General features: G+C 35.3%; 1 protein-coding gene across 1 annotated transcript in view; it reads right to left on the reverse strand.

Annotated features, from left to right (window-relative positions):
- Nucleotides 1–309: 309 nt before the first annotated feature.
- The window catches only part of LOC127526659 (uncharacterized), an 85,400-nt gene continuing 69,823 nt past the window's right edge, over nucleotides 310–15,886 (reverse strand). Inside the window, exons 2-6 of the mRNA XM_051922609.1 lie at nucleotides 15,185–15,297; nucleotides 6,505–6,807; nucleotides 3,676–3,953; nucleotides 1,521–1,705; nucleotides 310–1,189 (exon numbers count right to left, since the gene is read on the reverse strand). Coding sequence (XP_051778569.1) covers nucleotides 436–1,189; nucleotides 1,521–1,705; nucleotides 3,676–3,953; nucleotides 6,505–6,807; nucleotides 15,185–15,297 — 1,633 coding nt within the window. The 3' untranslated portion in view covers nucleotides 310–435. The remainder of the gene's footprint in view (nucleotides 1,190–1,520; nucleotides 1,706–3,675; nucleotides 3,954–6,504; nucleotides 6,808–15,184; nucleotides 15,298–15,886) is intronic.

A 15,886-nucleotide genomic window follows, 5' to 3' on the forward strand; every position in this document is an offset into this window, starting at 1 on the left:
CTTCATTAAAAAATGTATAATTTTCTTCAAATGTTTTGAGTTGGTGAATTATGTGTCACATGTCAAGGCATGTAATACTCAGTAATTTGTTTTAATCGTGAATGAAACAGTAAAAAGAGAGAGAGTTTATTTTTCTTTTTAAAAATTATTAAAACAAAAATGTATGGCATTTGTTAAATGAATAATACTGTAAAATAAATGTACAACTTAATGCTTAATCATGTCTTTTTTATTGTCAAAGTTTACAGAATTCAGTTCTGCACACAACAATCATTACCATAAATAACTGTAAGACCATTTTACAATAAAGTAAAAATGAATTTTGGTTGGTTATAACACGCTGTTTACCATGTAGTATGCATTACTGTCGATGCTGGACCTTGCCAATGTACTCATGAACAATTTTTTAATACTACATGCAAAATGGAGTGGACACTATGTTTGGGTATCTGTTAATAGCTCATTGGCCTTTTGAACACAACATGCATATTTATCTTTTAAATTTGTTTCTAGCTGAATAGCATCTTGTAGTATCTGTAGATTTTGGTCAGACATTTCAAGTGGGTTGAATGTCTCCTGAGACTCCATATATGCATCATCTGAAAATGATGCACCTATTCTTTGTAAATGTTCTATTAAACTCTCTCTAAACTGTTGTGTATTCATGTCAGACAGACTTGTTTGGTGAGATATAGTGGACAAGCTATCAAACCATATTTGTTCCGGTGTTCTGTTGTGTTCAGTTCTAATTCTATGTTTATTCCAGCCTTTTCTGAACATTTCCAATCTTTGATTAATTGTTGAGTAGTAAACATATTGTAGACATCCTTTGTGTAAACTGTTGCCTTCTTCAAGTATACCATTATCTTCCATTTCATAAAATTCTTTGTAGATGGGGAAGAGAACCTGTTGAAATACATCTCTCCATAGCCTTTCAATTCTCTGGTTGTGGACAGAAAGTCCAGTTATATGGCTGCCACGGTGTAATCCTCTGATGGCATTCATAAGCAGTGCTACCTGAACATTTTCTGTGCCTTGGTCAGACCTCACTCTTAATGGTAATCCATACTGTAGAGCACCCCTGCAGAAAGTCTGTAGCACCGTGGATGAAGAATTATTTGTAGCACAACTTAAATAAGGTATTAGACGGGAAAAGCCATCGATAGCACCATGTACAACAAAGCCCCACCTATCCATCAAAAGAAAAAATGTTAAGCACATGTGCAGTTTAGTGAAAAAATTGAATTATAGATTAGGTTCCAGAAGGAAAACACAAATAATATACATGTTTATACATACAGATATGAAAACTGTTTTCTGGATAATGAAAATGTTTAGAATTACACATAATTACCTATTCTATTTTCTATTGCTTAAAAAAATAATATCAGTTATTTTATGCAAAAAATATAGCTGTATAAACTAAAAAGTGTCACATATTAATTTGGTCCACTTAAGACAATAATGAAGCTGAAAGTGATATTCATTAAATTAAGAAATAAATCTTACAGGTCTTTTACCTTATAAGCTTCATGTGACTGTCAATGTGCCATATACTGTTAGGTGAGACGGCATGGTATGACCTTCTTTGAACAGTTTGTGACCATCTCTGAGCAGTGCCAACTGGGTCAAGTCTAGCCAATGTGCGTCGAAGTCTGTCCCTTTGCACATGTATTCCCCTTGCTCTTAGCATTCCTGACATCATCTGTTAAAAAAACATAATTTGAACATTTTTAAATAAACTGATAATTTTAAACATTAAAGCTGATTGTACAGGGTGTGTAATTATAGGTAACCATCATGTTGTAAGGAAATTAAATGTTTGTTTTCTGAGCATTACAGCTACATAAACTTATAAGATCTTGCCAAGGAACATATTTTATTTTAAAAAGATTGTTGGTAAGTGATATATTCAATAAGAATTAATGAAATGGAAGGGAGTGTGGCATGGTAGTACAGTGGTAGTGCTGCTTTGTTCACATCCCAGTCCTCTCCATGTGAAGTTTGCATGTTCTCCCTGTGGCCATCTGGGTTTCCTCCCACAGTTGAAAGACGTACAGGTTAGTGTAAATGGTGATGCTAAAATTTCGCCTCAGATATGTATGTGTGTGTGTATGATCACCCTGTGATGAACTGATGACCCATCCATGGATTGTTCCTGCCTTGCACCTGATGCTTACTGGAATAGGCTCCAGCTACCCTGTGACCCATCGGATGAAGTGGATTTACAAAATGAATGGATGGATTGGGAGGGATAGCATTGTGTCGCAGAAGTTGTTATTGGTGCTATGAAATTACAGTATGTGAAATACTGCAAAACTTAGAATATAGTTCACAATTATGTTTGAAAGCTGACAAATTTGTTGTGAGAAAATATTTTTTTTCAATTTCATATATGATATTCTATGTCAAAACACGTAAAAAATTATTTAAGGTCAGTCAGTCAGTCATTCCCAATCTTACTTAATCCAAGCCAAGCCCTGACAGCTGTGGGCATTAACAACCCGAGACAAGGAGCCAGTCTATCACAGGGCTGTTACTTAAGATTATAAAAAAGAGCTGTTTAGTACTTCTATATATCTTAATTAAAACTATGTCTCTTAGTTTTTTTAACCCTTTAACATATTAGATTTTTATGTGTTTTTTTTCCATTTCTACTGGGTAGTGTAGAAATAAATAATAGTGTTGTTTCACAACTTAACAATTATTTATGTTTTGTGAATTTGCTCACTGTCTGTGGATTTTGCAAATTCCACCTCTGTCTATATAGGTTTTCTTCCATATCCGAGCAGATATACAGGTTAGGATAAAAATACACTCTAAATTGATGAGTCTGAACAAAAGCAGAATTTCTGATTAACATGTCCTCCAGAATAGGGTAGAGGTTCCTGCCTTGCTGACAATGCTACAAGGGAATTCTTTGGTCCTAGATAATTCTAAATTGGAGTAAGAAGGTCTGAAAGTTGAATGAATGGGCAAAAAAGTAATACTCAATAAGTGAATGAACGATGGATAAATCATAATACATTTTAATTGAAAGTTATTTTTGTTTTAAAAAATTTGTGTGCCCTTTGTTTTCCTGTGTAAATCCACTCATAACTATATGCAGAGTTTATTGCATTGATTCTGAAAAGATCAAAAGTACACATTTTCCTACTGTTCTATTCATACTGTATATTATTATCATTATCATGTTAAATCGTTATAGAAGTTTTGTTTTGTGTGGACATCAATTCTGCATTTAAAGTTCCTTTTCTTCCACTTTACATAGTGTCATTTTCTAACCTGCTCAATCCAGACCTGGGTCGCAGGGGGGCAAGCAATTGGCACAAGGCAGGAACAAACCCTGGACTGGGCGCCAGTCCATCTCAGGGCGACCCATAAACACACATCAGGGCTAATTTAGTATTGCCAGTTCACCAAACCTGCACGTCTTTGGGCAGTGGGAGAGAACTGGAGCCACAACTAGATGAAATCCATGCAGACACAGGGAGAACATGCAAACTCCATGTGGTAGAACTGACTTTAAAAATTGCACGTTTCATATGCTGTACTGAAGCATAAATATTTACCAACATATATTTTCATATTTTGTGTTCCAATTTAACAATATATTTTTGTTTCACTTTGGAGTGTAACCCTGGAATGCATAAAATACAAAACAAATAATTATACCTCAGAACCGGCATTTGGACAACTTGCTTGTAGTCTTTTGCATTCTTCATCCAGTTCATTATCTGCTATACTGCTGAATTTCTGTCTTGGTGACAGACCCTCAGTTTTCAGGCGTTTATAAATATAAGATGCAGAACATCCTATGTGTTCTGCAATTCTTTTCCCTGTGTATCCTTGTGAAATTAATAGCTTCAGTTGTTCTTTAGAGATTTCAACTTTTGGCAAACCAAACTGACCTATTATGAAATAATTTAAAAGAATAATAATAAAGCATCCTACTTTATGTCAATCAACAATAAATGTGTACTAACATTATTTATGAACAACTTACTAAAACAGTCTAATTTCAAAAAATAAGAATTCATTTTGAAAATGTTAAATGTTTATGCAGCAATACCAGCATTTACTAATATATACTAAGGAAAAAGGTAATTTTCATTATGTTTAAAACCAGGTTGAAAATACTTTTGTACTGCTGTGTTTGTGTTTAGGAGTCATTTGTGTCATGATGTGTTAACTTCAGCTGTAATAACCTTTTTTTAGTGTTTACTGATGGATTGTGTATGAATGACTTAAGATGGACTAAACAAGAAAGCTTGACATATCCATTAAATTACTGGATAAAAGAAAACTTCAAAAAGAAAAAATGAATATAAAAAGTAATAAGGAAATGTTTGGTGTAAATCTAATAACATCCTCACAGGTTTAAATTCCAAACTTCTCACTGTATCTTCCTGTTCAAGTCAGCACTGCAGTACAACATAACATTGTGAAGGCTGCTTAATGAAAGTCAGGTTAGGTGAGGCTGGGACTGATTCCAGAAGAGCTGAGCACAAGAAACTGCTGCAAGCATGGACCCCGCCACACTAACTCTAACAGAAGGAGAATTTGGAAACAGTCAGTCTACCTAAGTGCATGCTTTTGGATTTGTGGGAGTAGAACTGAAGTGAACAGGTAACATGAAAACACTGACAACATCCAGGTGTGGGATTTGAATTCTGGATGCTAAATCTGTTAGCCAGATGCACAAACGTCTGTTCCTCCAATATCGTAATATTCTGCATAAGTGAAGCACTTTGAAATACTGTATTCATTGAAAATAAATGCATGAAATTAAGATTAATTTAAACTGATGACATAGTGTTGTTGAACAAGCCCGTTGGACTTGGGCTTAAGGATGATAACAAGTTGAGGTGCTTTTACAATGGAGTAGCATGTTGTCCCCACATTTCTTTTTTTTCCCCCAGAACTGTGGTTCCTTTCAATGTCATGAACATGTTATTAAATCACCTGGTCAGTCTTAACTGGCAGAGTTTTCATATAGCAGTGTTTGAATGAGAGCCAAGACTGCATGCTGTTCCATTCATATTTTGTGCCCAGTACTGCTGAACAAAAATTGAAAGACAGGACAATTGAAAAAAGTGGCATATTCTAGTGAAATAGGCAGAAAATCAGTGTGCGCAATAATCCCAATGAATCTGTGTTGTAATAAAAAATAATTTTACTCCTAACTGCAGAACGAGTTAAAAATGGTTACTCAAAAAGATGCAGCTCTCTGAAATATTGCAGATAAACAGTGAAATATGTGAGAGTTCTTGTAGGTATTCTTGCATTCTGTCACTTGCAAGAGATGCTGATGCAAGAAAAATGGATACTTTTATTATGGCCTTTGCAGCGTGGGTGTACAGTAGGTGATTCCATCATGTGATCAGTTAGGCCAAATTCAGAATTCTCCTACACTCGCACCTGGTGCTGTTGAGACAGGCTAGAACTCTCACAACTATAAAATTGGACGAAGAATATTCTCTAAATGTATTTATTTACTTATGTATTTAATGTGACTTATTATAATAAAACAACAAGGAAATCATATTCAACATATCTCGTTCAATTCACCATAGGCGTTAACATACTATACAAGTTTAATTCTTTGCTGTGGTGGAGAAAAATCTCTGTTCAGCCAGAGACTATCAGAAATTATTGAGCATCTTTTAAGCATTTTTGTTTTTACGATATCTTAGGACGTGTAGCAAAGTGTCGCGAATGTATTTATTTAAAGTGACAACACTCTTAAAATCGCGCAGGTAAAAATGTTGTTTTTATTGTTGGTATGGAAATAAAAAAAATTTAAATTAAACACCCCTTAAAGTTGAACTAATTGCATTTTTCTTCAATACATCCGACTCATTAATTCAGTTTATGAACATGCTCTTTCCAGCATGGGGCTACAAAACAGTATGGTCACGGACAAGAAAGCGACAGTGGATGGGGTGAGGCAGTGCATACTTACATTTACTTTAGATTCCAGCTTAGATTAAATAATTACCTCCGGAGTCAAGTATCAAGAACTGACTGGCCCAACATACTGCAACACAGGAGTTTAATGAAACTACTGAACTGAGAAAGAATAACGCCACTGTAATATATTGCATTTTAAATCGTCTTCATTATGTTATTAATATGAAAATAACATTTTTAAAAATGTCACAAGACGCAGTGTTAAATTTAAGTCAACCCTAGGTGATTCAGTTGAAAAGAAAATACAATTGAATGCAGTTATATGTGCATATCGTTAAATGATTGATCAGAAAGAAAGTCTATGTATGTGTTATCCACAAATAAAGACGATAATTGTTCTTAATAAATTATGATTAAAAAATGTCATCAATACGTTTTGACATTCCATGTCAAAGGTCAGTTTTTCTAAACTATACCAATAAAGCAACATAAATATTATTCAACTGCACAAAACATGTTTGCCCTATTGATCAGTTTACTTTCTTATTTAACATTAATTTAAAATGATATTCATACTTTTGCGATGCTTACCTCCTTTAATGCGTGTATCAAGAAAGTTGTTGATAACTGGTGGAGAGTTTCTGGCATCGTATCTTTCAATTCGTGGTATCAAATCCTCAAAACAATCTGTCAATTGTACTCTAATATTTTCTGGTAATGCCGATGAAATTCTATCAAAGTTGTGTTTTGCATTTTGCAATAAATTCTTAGTATCAGAATCAATCACAGACCCTTCCAGAATATTTCTTTCTATTGCAGTGAACACAGTTCTAATAGTCCTAAGAACTTGAGAAGTCTCTGCCTGCGCCATTGGAATCTGAACAGGCAGTGAACCTTAACAGGAAGTTATTGAAAATGTATTTGAGATATCATGAAATGTATTTGAGATATCTTGAAATGTGCAGGAAGTTATTTTAAGATATCTTGAAATGTATTTGAGATATCTTGAAATGTGCAGGAAGTCATTTTAAGATATCTTGAAATGTATTTGAGATATCTTGAAATGTGCAGGAAGTCATTTTAAGATATCTGAAAATGCATTTCAGATATCTCAAAATGAATTTGGGATATCTTAAAATGAGAAGGAAGTTATTTTAAGATATCTCGAAATATAATTTAGATATCTTAAAAAGCATTTAAGATATCTTGAAATTCATTGTTGTTTCAGATATCTGAAATACATTTTTAGATATCTAAAATTAATTTCATGATATCTTAAAATGGGTCTCTGCTCTATTTCAGATATCTAACAATGTATTTCAAGATATCTAAAATTGTATTTCAAGATATCTAAAATGCATTTTAAGATATCTTTAAAAGGACATTCAATTATTTCAAGATATCTCAATAGCATTTTCAGATATCTACAATACAATTTCAGATATCTCAAATACATTTCCAGATATCTCAAAACAGCTTCCTGTCCATTTTCAGATATCTCAAATACATTTTCAGATATCTCAACATCACTTCCTGCTCATTTCAAGATATCTCAAATACATTTTAAGATATCTTATAATAAACAAGAAGTCCCATTGAAATAATAGGCAGTTTTACAGGAAATGATTTTGAGATATCTTGAAATGCATTTAAGATATCTTAAAATGCATGAAAGGTCAATTTAAGATATCTGAAAATTCATTTGAGATATCTTGAAATGCAGACACAACTATTTTAAGATATCTGAAACTGTATTTGAGATATCTTGAAATGCATTTGAGATATCCCAAAATGTATTGCAGATATCTTAAAATGTAAAGGAAATTATTTTAAGATATCTCAAAGCGAGTTTCAGATATCTTAAAAAGTAAATTACATTTTAAGATATCCGAAATTCATTTTGAGATATCTCTAAATGTTAATTTGGCTTGCCATAGCATTTACCTTTTTAGTAAAAGGCGAGCTTTTAAGCCTGAGAAATCAGCCCGTAAATGCACACGTTTAATTGCACATGTGTTAATATGTATGGTTACACAGTATTAAAAGACAGTGAACAACGTCAGTTACCTTTGTTCCCGCGTTTGATAAAAGGCGAGCTTTTAAGCCTGAGAAATCACCCCGTAAATGCACACGTTTAATTGCACATGTGTTAATATGTATGGTTACACAGTATTAAAAGACAGTGAACAACGTCAGTTACCTTTGTTCCCGCATTTGATAAAAGGTGAGCTTTTAAGCCTGAGAAATCACCCCGTAAATGCACACGTTTAATTGCACATGTGTTAATATGTATGCTTACACAGTATTAAAAGACAGTCAAAAATTAACGTCATTTACCTTCGTTCCCGCGTGTGACTCGTGCTGTAAATCTCTTCCTTGTTTTTAGTTCACGTGATTACGTAGGAGGCGTGATGACGCGATACGTGACTCCGCCTCCTCCATTACAGTGTATGGACAAAAAATATGTTCCAGTTATGACCATTACGCTTTGAATTTCGAAATGAAACCTGCCTAACTTTTGTAAGTAAGCTGTAAGGAATGAGCCTGACAAATTTCAGCCTTCCACCTACACGGGAAGTTGGAGAATTAGTGATGAGTGAGTCAGTGAGTCAGTCAGTCAGTCAGTGAGGGCTTTGCCTTTTATTATTATAGATATATATATATATATATATCCAGTGTATACTATAAAAGTAAACTTCTTTGAGATGATATTCAGCATAAGAGGCACAATACAAACCAATTTTGACTGAATTAATTGATGAGGAGCATGATGGTGTTGTGGTACATAGTAATTGTGACTCACAGACCTGATAATGTGAAGGAATCACAGTCAGATCCTGGCCTATTCCCAGTTTCTTAAGACTATGAAATTCTCTCCATGTTCACTTAGATTTTCACTGCATTCCTTCATTTCATCCCACCTCCCAAAGATGTTCACATTAGATTTACTGGAGAAAAACAATAGTAAATATGCCCTGTGAGCCTATTTATGGGTTCATTCTTATTATACTCCTTTTGCTCCAAAGTCCTGTAATGGAGAAGAATAAAAAAATGTATGAATATAATATACTGCATGAATTCTCTAGAAGGCTGTATTATTGTGGGTTCTGTGGGACTTGTCAAGTCCATTAGTAGGTTGGTCTACTCTTGCACCTTAAGATTAACACACATACAGATATACATACACATAGGGATCCTATAGACAAAGTCTCAGATGAAAACCTAATTGTCAGTCACCATGCAGTATTCTACTTAGAATCTCTTCATATTCATACATAGATATCCTTATTCAGACAATGGTAATGCCTAAATGCATCACACAATATTCTATAGGAGTCTCTACTTAAGAACTTACTATCACCAGCACTGATGAACACTAATGTATCATCACAACACAATTAAAAGCGCAAATCTTTTGGTTAGGCTACTTACCAACCAAACAATATGCCCTGCTTTTACCATAGTTATCCTTCTTTTGAGGAGCAACCTATGATGTTGATAACCTTGTGAGCAAGTAATGTGTCTTAATTTTCAAATTATTATTTCAATCACTCTAGATACAAGAACAAAGTATAGAAAGTGTAAAAGGAAAATAGAAAGTATAAAAGGAAAACAGACAATAATACCAAATAGAACAAGATTGAGAGTAAGAGTCTGGATATAGTCTTCAGAAAAAGTTCCTGGAAAATGTCAAGGATTAGATATTGTCCTAGGGCAGATTTTGACCTAGTAATCGGTGTAATGCATAAGATGCTTTCGCTAAAATTCAGATGAAATGGTCACACGTATCTCTTCTGATTTTAACTTCGCCCTCTCTCCTCGGTCCCTAGGACAAACAGTATTTATGTTAAATTCCACGTGGGGCTTTGTGACATGTGATATTACACATTTTTGATTGGCTGGCTATTAAGGTTTCTGATCTTTTTACACATCTGTTTCCAAATGATAAGCTGACTGTCCATCTGATGGATGACATTGCTCAAAATTTTCTTTTTTCACAGCTCTGTTCCCAAGTGATAAAATAATCAACACAGCTTGAGGCAGACCGGGAAACAAATGTTTTAAGGTCATAGATTACTGGTACAATTCAAGAAGTGAAGATGCTTTGATGTTAATTGTCCCTGTAAGTGTTCTGTCATTTAAATTCATCTTATTTGAGCAAAAAATATAATAAAAATATAAGCATCTGTTATTGAAAAAATTGAAGATCTGGCACTCCAGGACAAGGGCTATCTTCTTTTTAAACTGTTTTGATTGCATTGCTGTATTTTTGTTAAAAATATTAATACCGTAAAATAATTTCACTTGAATATCACTGTGATGGTACCACTAATATTAAGTACTGTACTAGCATGTTACCTGTTGAAGACAGTTAATATAACAAATGTAAAAGTATTTGATATATCTTCCCTACATGTACCTTTAGCATCTTTCCTTGGTATTCATCTGTATCTGGAGCTCTCTTAACCGGCGCTCCTTCTGTCGAGCACTTTCCCGTAAAGCCTCTCAAACTCTGTCATTTTTTTGAGGTAACTTGCTCACCTCCTGTCCACATTCTTACCTTTAGTCTTTAAAGATGACACTTTCCTTTTGCCCCCTATGCCTTTATTCCTCCTTGTGTGTCTCAATCATCCGTATAGCCTCATGATTACATCATCAAGGCCAAACTGACCAAACACACCAAAACCCAAACTGATCAATCAGATTGCTCTGATGGACAGGATACATACAGGCAGATCTTGACATTTATATAGCAGATATTTTCAATTTAGGCTGTGAGACACAATGTTTGATCCTCTAATCCTTTGAAATCAGCAAACCATTGAGTTTTTTAGTGTGAGGTCTTGGAATAGGGGAAACTGACCTTAGATCTTGTTTTTTGTTTAATTTAAATTTACACATCTTTTGATTTCTAAATAAGTGGATTTAGTAAATGTACCCAACTAATAATCTGAATTACTAGTGCAAAATGTATATTAAAAAAGTGCAAATATTTATTTTATTTTGCCATTTGCGTAGATTTTAACAATTGTCACAATTTATGAATACAATGGTAGATGAGCTGCTCCTATGTGCCACTTGACATACTTACTCCACTCTGTCCTTTCAGAAATAAGGCGATTTGAACATGAGTTGATCTTTTTTTAGGCCACTGTAAGGCAAGTCAGATTGAAATTAAAATTTAGCATGCAGACACAACCAGCCAAGAAATCATTCTTCAAAATGTATTAATTTCTATACCATCATTATATGAATTAAGTTTCAAATACAAATATTATACTGCCTTATTATGGCTTATATTATTGCCTGTTTAAACCCAGTTAACCTAAACACATTCCCATTAATGGTGTACCTTTCACAATATGGCACATTGGATGGTGTGACCAGTTTCAAACTCTGTTTGACTGGGTAAGTTGCATAGTGGCACAGTGGGCAATGATGAGACCTCAGTTTAAATCCCACTCCTGCCAGTGTGGCATTTGGTTCTTTTTCCTGTGTTCCAGTGGCTTTTATCTGTTCCGCCCTATGCCCTCTGTTTTTTTTTGACTAGCAGCTCTGCTTGGCTCATATGAGTGATAGTGCCCTGAAATTGATCAATGATCCTTTGTAGGGTAGATCTTGCCTTTTTCTTTATGTTGCCAGGATGGATTATTCCCTGTGTGATTCTTTACTGGAAAAGAGATTGTATAATGAAGAAGTTAATACTTTTGTCAGAATAAAGGTTTATCCATTTTCTAACATTCTTATCTTGTTCAGGTTTGTGGTGAACTAATGCTAATTCTTACTTGTAACAAGGAGTGAATGAACTGTGGATGAGGTGCCAGTCAGTTGTATGACTGGAGCAGTTTGTGGGCCAAATGACCTGTGGACAGGTGCAGAAGTGTTATGGAGAGCTTCAGGAATTGCTTGTGTTGCAGATTCTAAAAGTTGTGCCACCAAATCTTAAGTTAAGGGTCTCATCATTCTTGTCCATGCCATTTCCTGAACCCAGGAATCTGTAGCCATGAGGCAAAAAGGCTGACAACAATGAGTAGAAGAGCCAAACCTAATTTAGTTTAATATATAAAGTACCTTTAAATTTGTTTTAAGCTTAATTTATTTGTAAAGAAAAGGCTCAAAAGTTATCAAATTCTCTTCTGTTACCTTCAATCCCTATGAACTGGGAAAGGGGCCAAAAGTAAGGGGCGTGTGAGCAACCTGAGCATTGTATAAAAACTAGCTGTTCAGAAAGTTGGACAATGAACCTAGAACTTCCTAATTCTAATGTATGAAGTAAGAAAACATTGTGCCTCTGAGCCAAAGCATCCTTAAGATTTACTGCATCATAGCACGGCAATGGAACTGCCAATGCTACTCAGATGACATGATAAGGTTGGCTGTAATCATAACAATGCCAAAATCATGTGGATATAGCATTCAGCACAGGTGAACATCTTGCTTGTTTAACACTCTCCCAGCTTAAGATTTGTATGTAAATTAGGAGAATGCATGTAGCTCACAGTGAAATTTTGACGATATTATTACTGTAAAGCTTTTATTATAAGAACTGTTAATATGTAGTTATAGAATGCCAAATTTGACATTTTGCAGATGTAGAGCTAACATTAAATTATGCAGAATATATAAGAAAATGATGAATGTACTTTTAATGTTAATAAAGATGAAAATGACATTCTAAGCTAAAACATATAATGAATACAATAGCAGGAGTGACAGCCACTGCTAGGGCATGAAGGGCATGTTGGCACTCACAATAGAGAGCTAATGATGATATTATGAACAATACAACAAAATCTGTAGAATTAAACTTAATAAGGTGAGGTCATGTTGAGGCATTTTAAACAAAAAAAGTCCTGTGAATTGTAGGTTTTTTTATATCGATTAGGTGTCTTCATACAGTGGAATAAGAAGCACAATGAAATAAGTAAACAATTCACATAAAAACATCCATCACCACTTCATTAATTCCATTATAGTTTTTTATGTGATTCAGAAAGTGCAAAACCCATTGTTCTTTACCTGTACCAGAGATGCTTATGAACTTCAGTCTTTATACATGCACTGGGCCGAGCCTATCCCATCACCATGGGGTGCAATGTGAGAAAGGGCACTGAGCTGGGCATCAGATGTGTGAAACAGCAGCAGTGCCATCCACTGTCTCATCTAAATTAGCCTAACCTTTCAGCTCAATCCAGTCTGGTCATTCTCCTGTGACCTCTCTCATCAACAAGGCATTTCCATCTGCAGAACTGCTGCTCACTGGATGCTTTTTGTTTTTGCACCGTTCTGAGTAAACTCTAGAGACTGTTATGTGTGAAAATCTAAGGAAGTCAGCAGTTGTAGAAATACTCAAACCAGCCTGTCTGACACCAACAATCAGGCCACTTAGATCACATTTTTCCCCATTCTAGTAACTGATGTGAACATTTGTTTAAGCTCCTGACTCGTAGCCACATGATATTATGCATTGTAGTGCTGCCACAGGACTGGAAGATGAATTAATTACATGGCTAAGCAGGTGTATAGGTGTTCCTAATAATTAGCTCAGTGAGTTTATATTGTGAAACATGTGGTGGAGAAAACTGTGCTTTCATTTTCTAGGGATGGTGTAGTTACAAAGAAAATACTTTTTCTCACAAACCTTACTCAGAAGGATGTAGGACCAGCTTAATGTCAACTGCCTTAATACACATATTACACAATAATGAAAGTCTTTATAAGTGTTTGTTTCTCTAATGCAAGCAGCTTTTGTCCAGCTGGGGTGGTTCTGTTTTTCAGATTGGTCTCTGTTTTGTCTTGGTAGAGTAATATATTATACATAAAAGCTAACATATTACTCTACTTTCCCCTTTTTTATTATTAATAATTAGCCTTTGTCAGAATGCCTCAAATCTCACAGACTTAGCACTGTTTATAAGGTATTATAGTATACCACTTCTCCCCACCTTCCCTTCTACATCTATAACCTCAGGCAATTAGGTGTAGTAAAAGACAAGCAGGAGTTAAGGTTACAATTTAAATAATGTATTATTGATAATATTCATAAATAATAACAATATGCAAAGTACATTTGAATATTGGCAACTCTTCAAACTGATAAAAGTTGATGAGTAGTTTCAGGCGGCACACAGACTTGTTAGTTATTTAAAATGTCTCTAGTTAAGGCATCATTAGGTGGTCTACTTTCTTCAGAACAGGCTGCATGCCTGTCTCAATATGGCTGCCGAGCTGTGCTCTTTATTGTGTTGTCCTTTTCAGTTCATGGTGTGTGAGATGGTCTTTCATCAGTTGGTCAGAGAAAGAGTGAGGGGTAAAGCAAGCAAATGTATAGATTTTCTGTCCAACCTCTACAGCCAATAGGATGTCATGGTACTTAAAGGCTTCTGATACAAGCCAATTCCAAACAGCCATACTTCAGACCAATGGGGCCGAGAATACCTTCACACCTGCCCCCTAAACCATCTGTTAAGGTGAAGCATGCCAGCTAGGCAGTCTGGCTTTCTTGTGGGGGTTGACTGAGAGAGTCCTGCAGAGAATCACTTGCCAAACTTGTTTGAGGCGCTTCCCCCTGTCATAAATTTACTATCCTGACTTAGTCTAGGGGGGAGGGGGGGCAAACATGAATGCTTCTCACTAATCCATCCATCCATCCATTGTCCAACCCGCTGAATCCAAACACAGGGTCACGGGGGTCTGCTGGAGCCAATCCCAGCCAACACAGGGCACAAGGCAGGAACCAATCCCGGGCAGGGTGCCAACCTACCGCAGTTCTCACTAATGAAATTCTAATATTACATTGCTTTGCCTAAGTTACAAATAAAGACATACAAAATATTTATCAACTTGTATGCAAAATTTCACACCACAACAGTCTCAAACTTAGCATTCCCACCCGTCTTTAGGATGCCTTTAAACTGTATTTCAACTGAGAAGACAGAGACAGAGAAGAATTATGATTGAAGATTGATTACATTTTCTTTTCCCTTTTACCATGTGGTTGGAAGACTCCAAACATGTTTCTGCAATTACAAGAATAAAGTGCGCTTGGAAAAAGAGAAAAGCCAAGTGAGGGAAGAGAAGCAACTTGAGATGCCCCGAAGCATGTGCTTCTCCATCTATCCAAGAGAGAACTGGAAGCATCAGTAGTTGAACACAGGATAGGAGAGAGTCAACTTCATCCTGTAAGATTAACAAAAGAGGCAACCTCGTTTCTGGACACATGATCCATGATGGTATAGAAGAATGAATTTACTGGTAAATAAGAATTTACTTTTGAATGCCATGAAGAAAGAATCTTCCCCAAGTGCCAACTTGAGGCATATCACAAAGTTAAATGAGGGGCCGTACTCTGCAAACCAAGGGACAGGCAGGCTACAAGTGAGCCTGATTAAAAAAAGACAATAGACACATGTTTATGCTGCAGAGACCAACGCTGGGAACTATAAAAGACTGAGAGTTTAAATATACCTTGTTTTTAAATGCATTAACCTATTTATTGATATTTTTGTGTTAAAAAGACTTTAATAAAGTCACTGCACATGCCCGAGATGGAATTTGTTCTTAAAGAGCTGATTAAGTAGCCCTCCATATACTGTTTAAATTGTATACATTCTTTGGTAGTGCTTTTGTCTGAGATTTATTGCTCTCATGGGGTGCCCATGTAGTTTTGTTATCAGTGTAGCACTGAGTGGAATATACGGGTTGTCAGCGGCACTAAATTAGGTATTTGTGTGTGTGTGCGTGTGTGTGTATGTGTGTAACATTGCACTCTAGTCCAGTTAATAGATGCCGCTTCTTACAGGGAAATGTAGAGAGCTGGTGAAAAATGTGCAGCACGCAGGAGATTATAAAGATTTGTTGAGTGTTTTCTCTTTAATTTTAAAGCAACCATAAAGCTTGTTTTAAGTAAGGCAGCTCAATGGTTAATTTTCCTATTGCCGGCAAGAACCATTTAGTAATGAGTAGAGAAAAG

This window comes from Erpetoichthys calabaricus, chromosome 2 (genome assembly GCF_900747795.2).
Source record: "Erpetoichthys calabaricus chromosome 2, fErpCal1.3, whole genome shotgun sequence".
Lineage (NCBI taxonomy): Eukaryota > Metazoa > Chordata > Cladistia > Polypteriformes > Polypteridae > Erpetoichthys > Erpetoichthys calabaricus.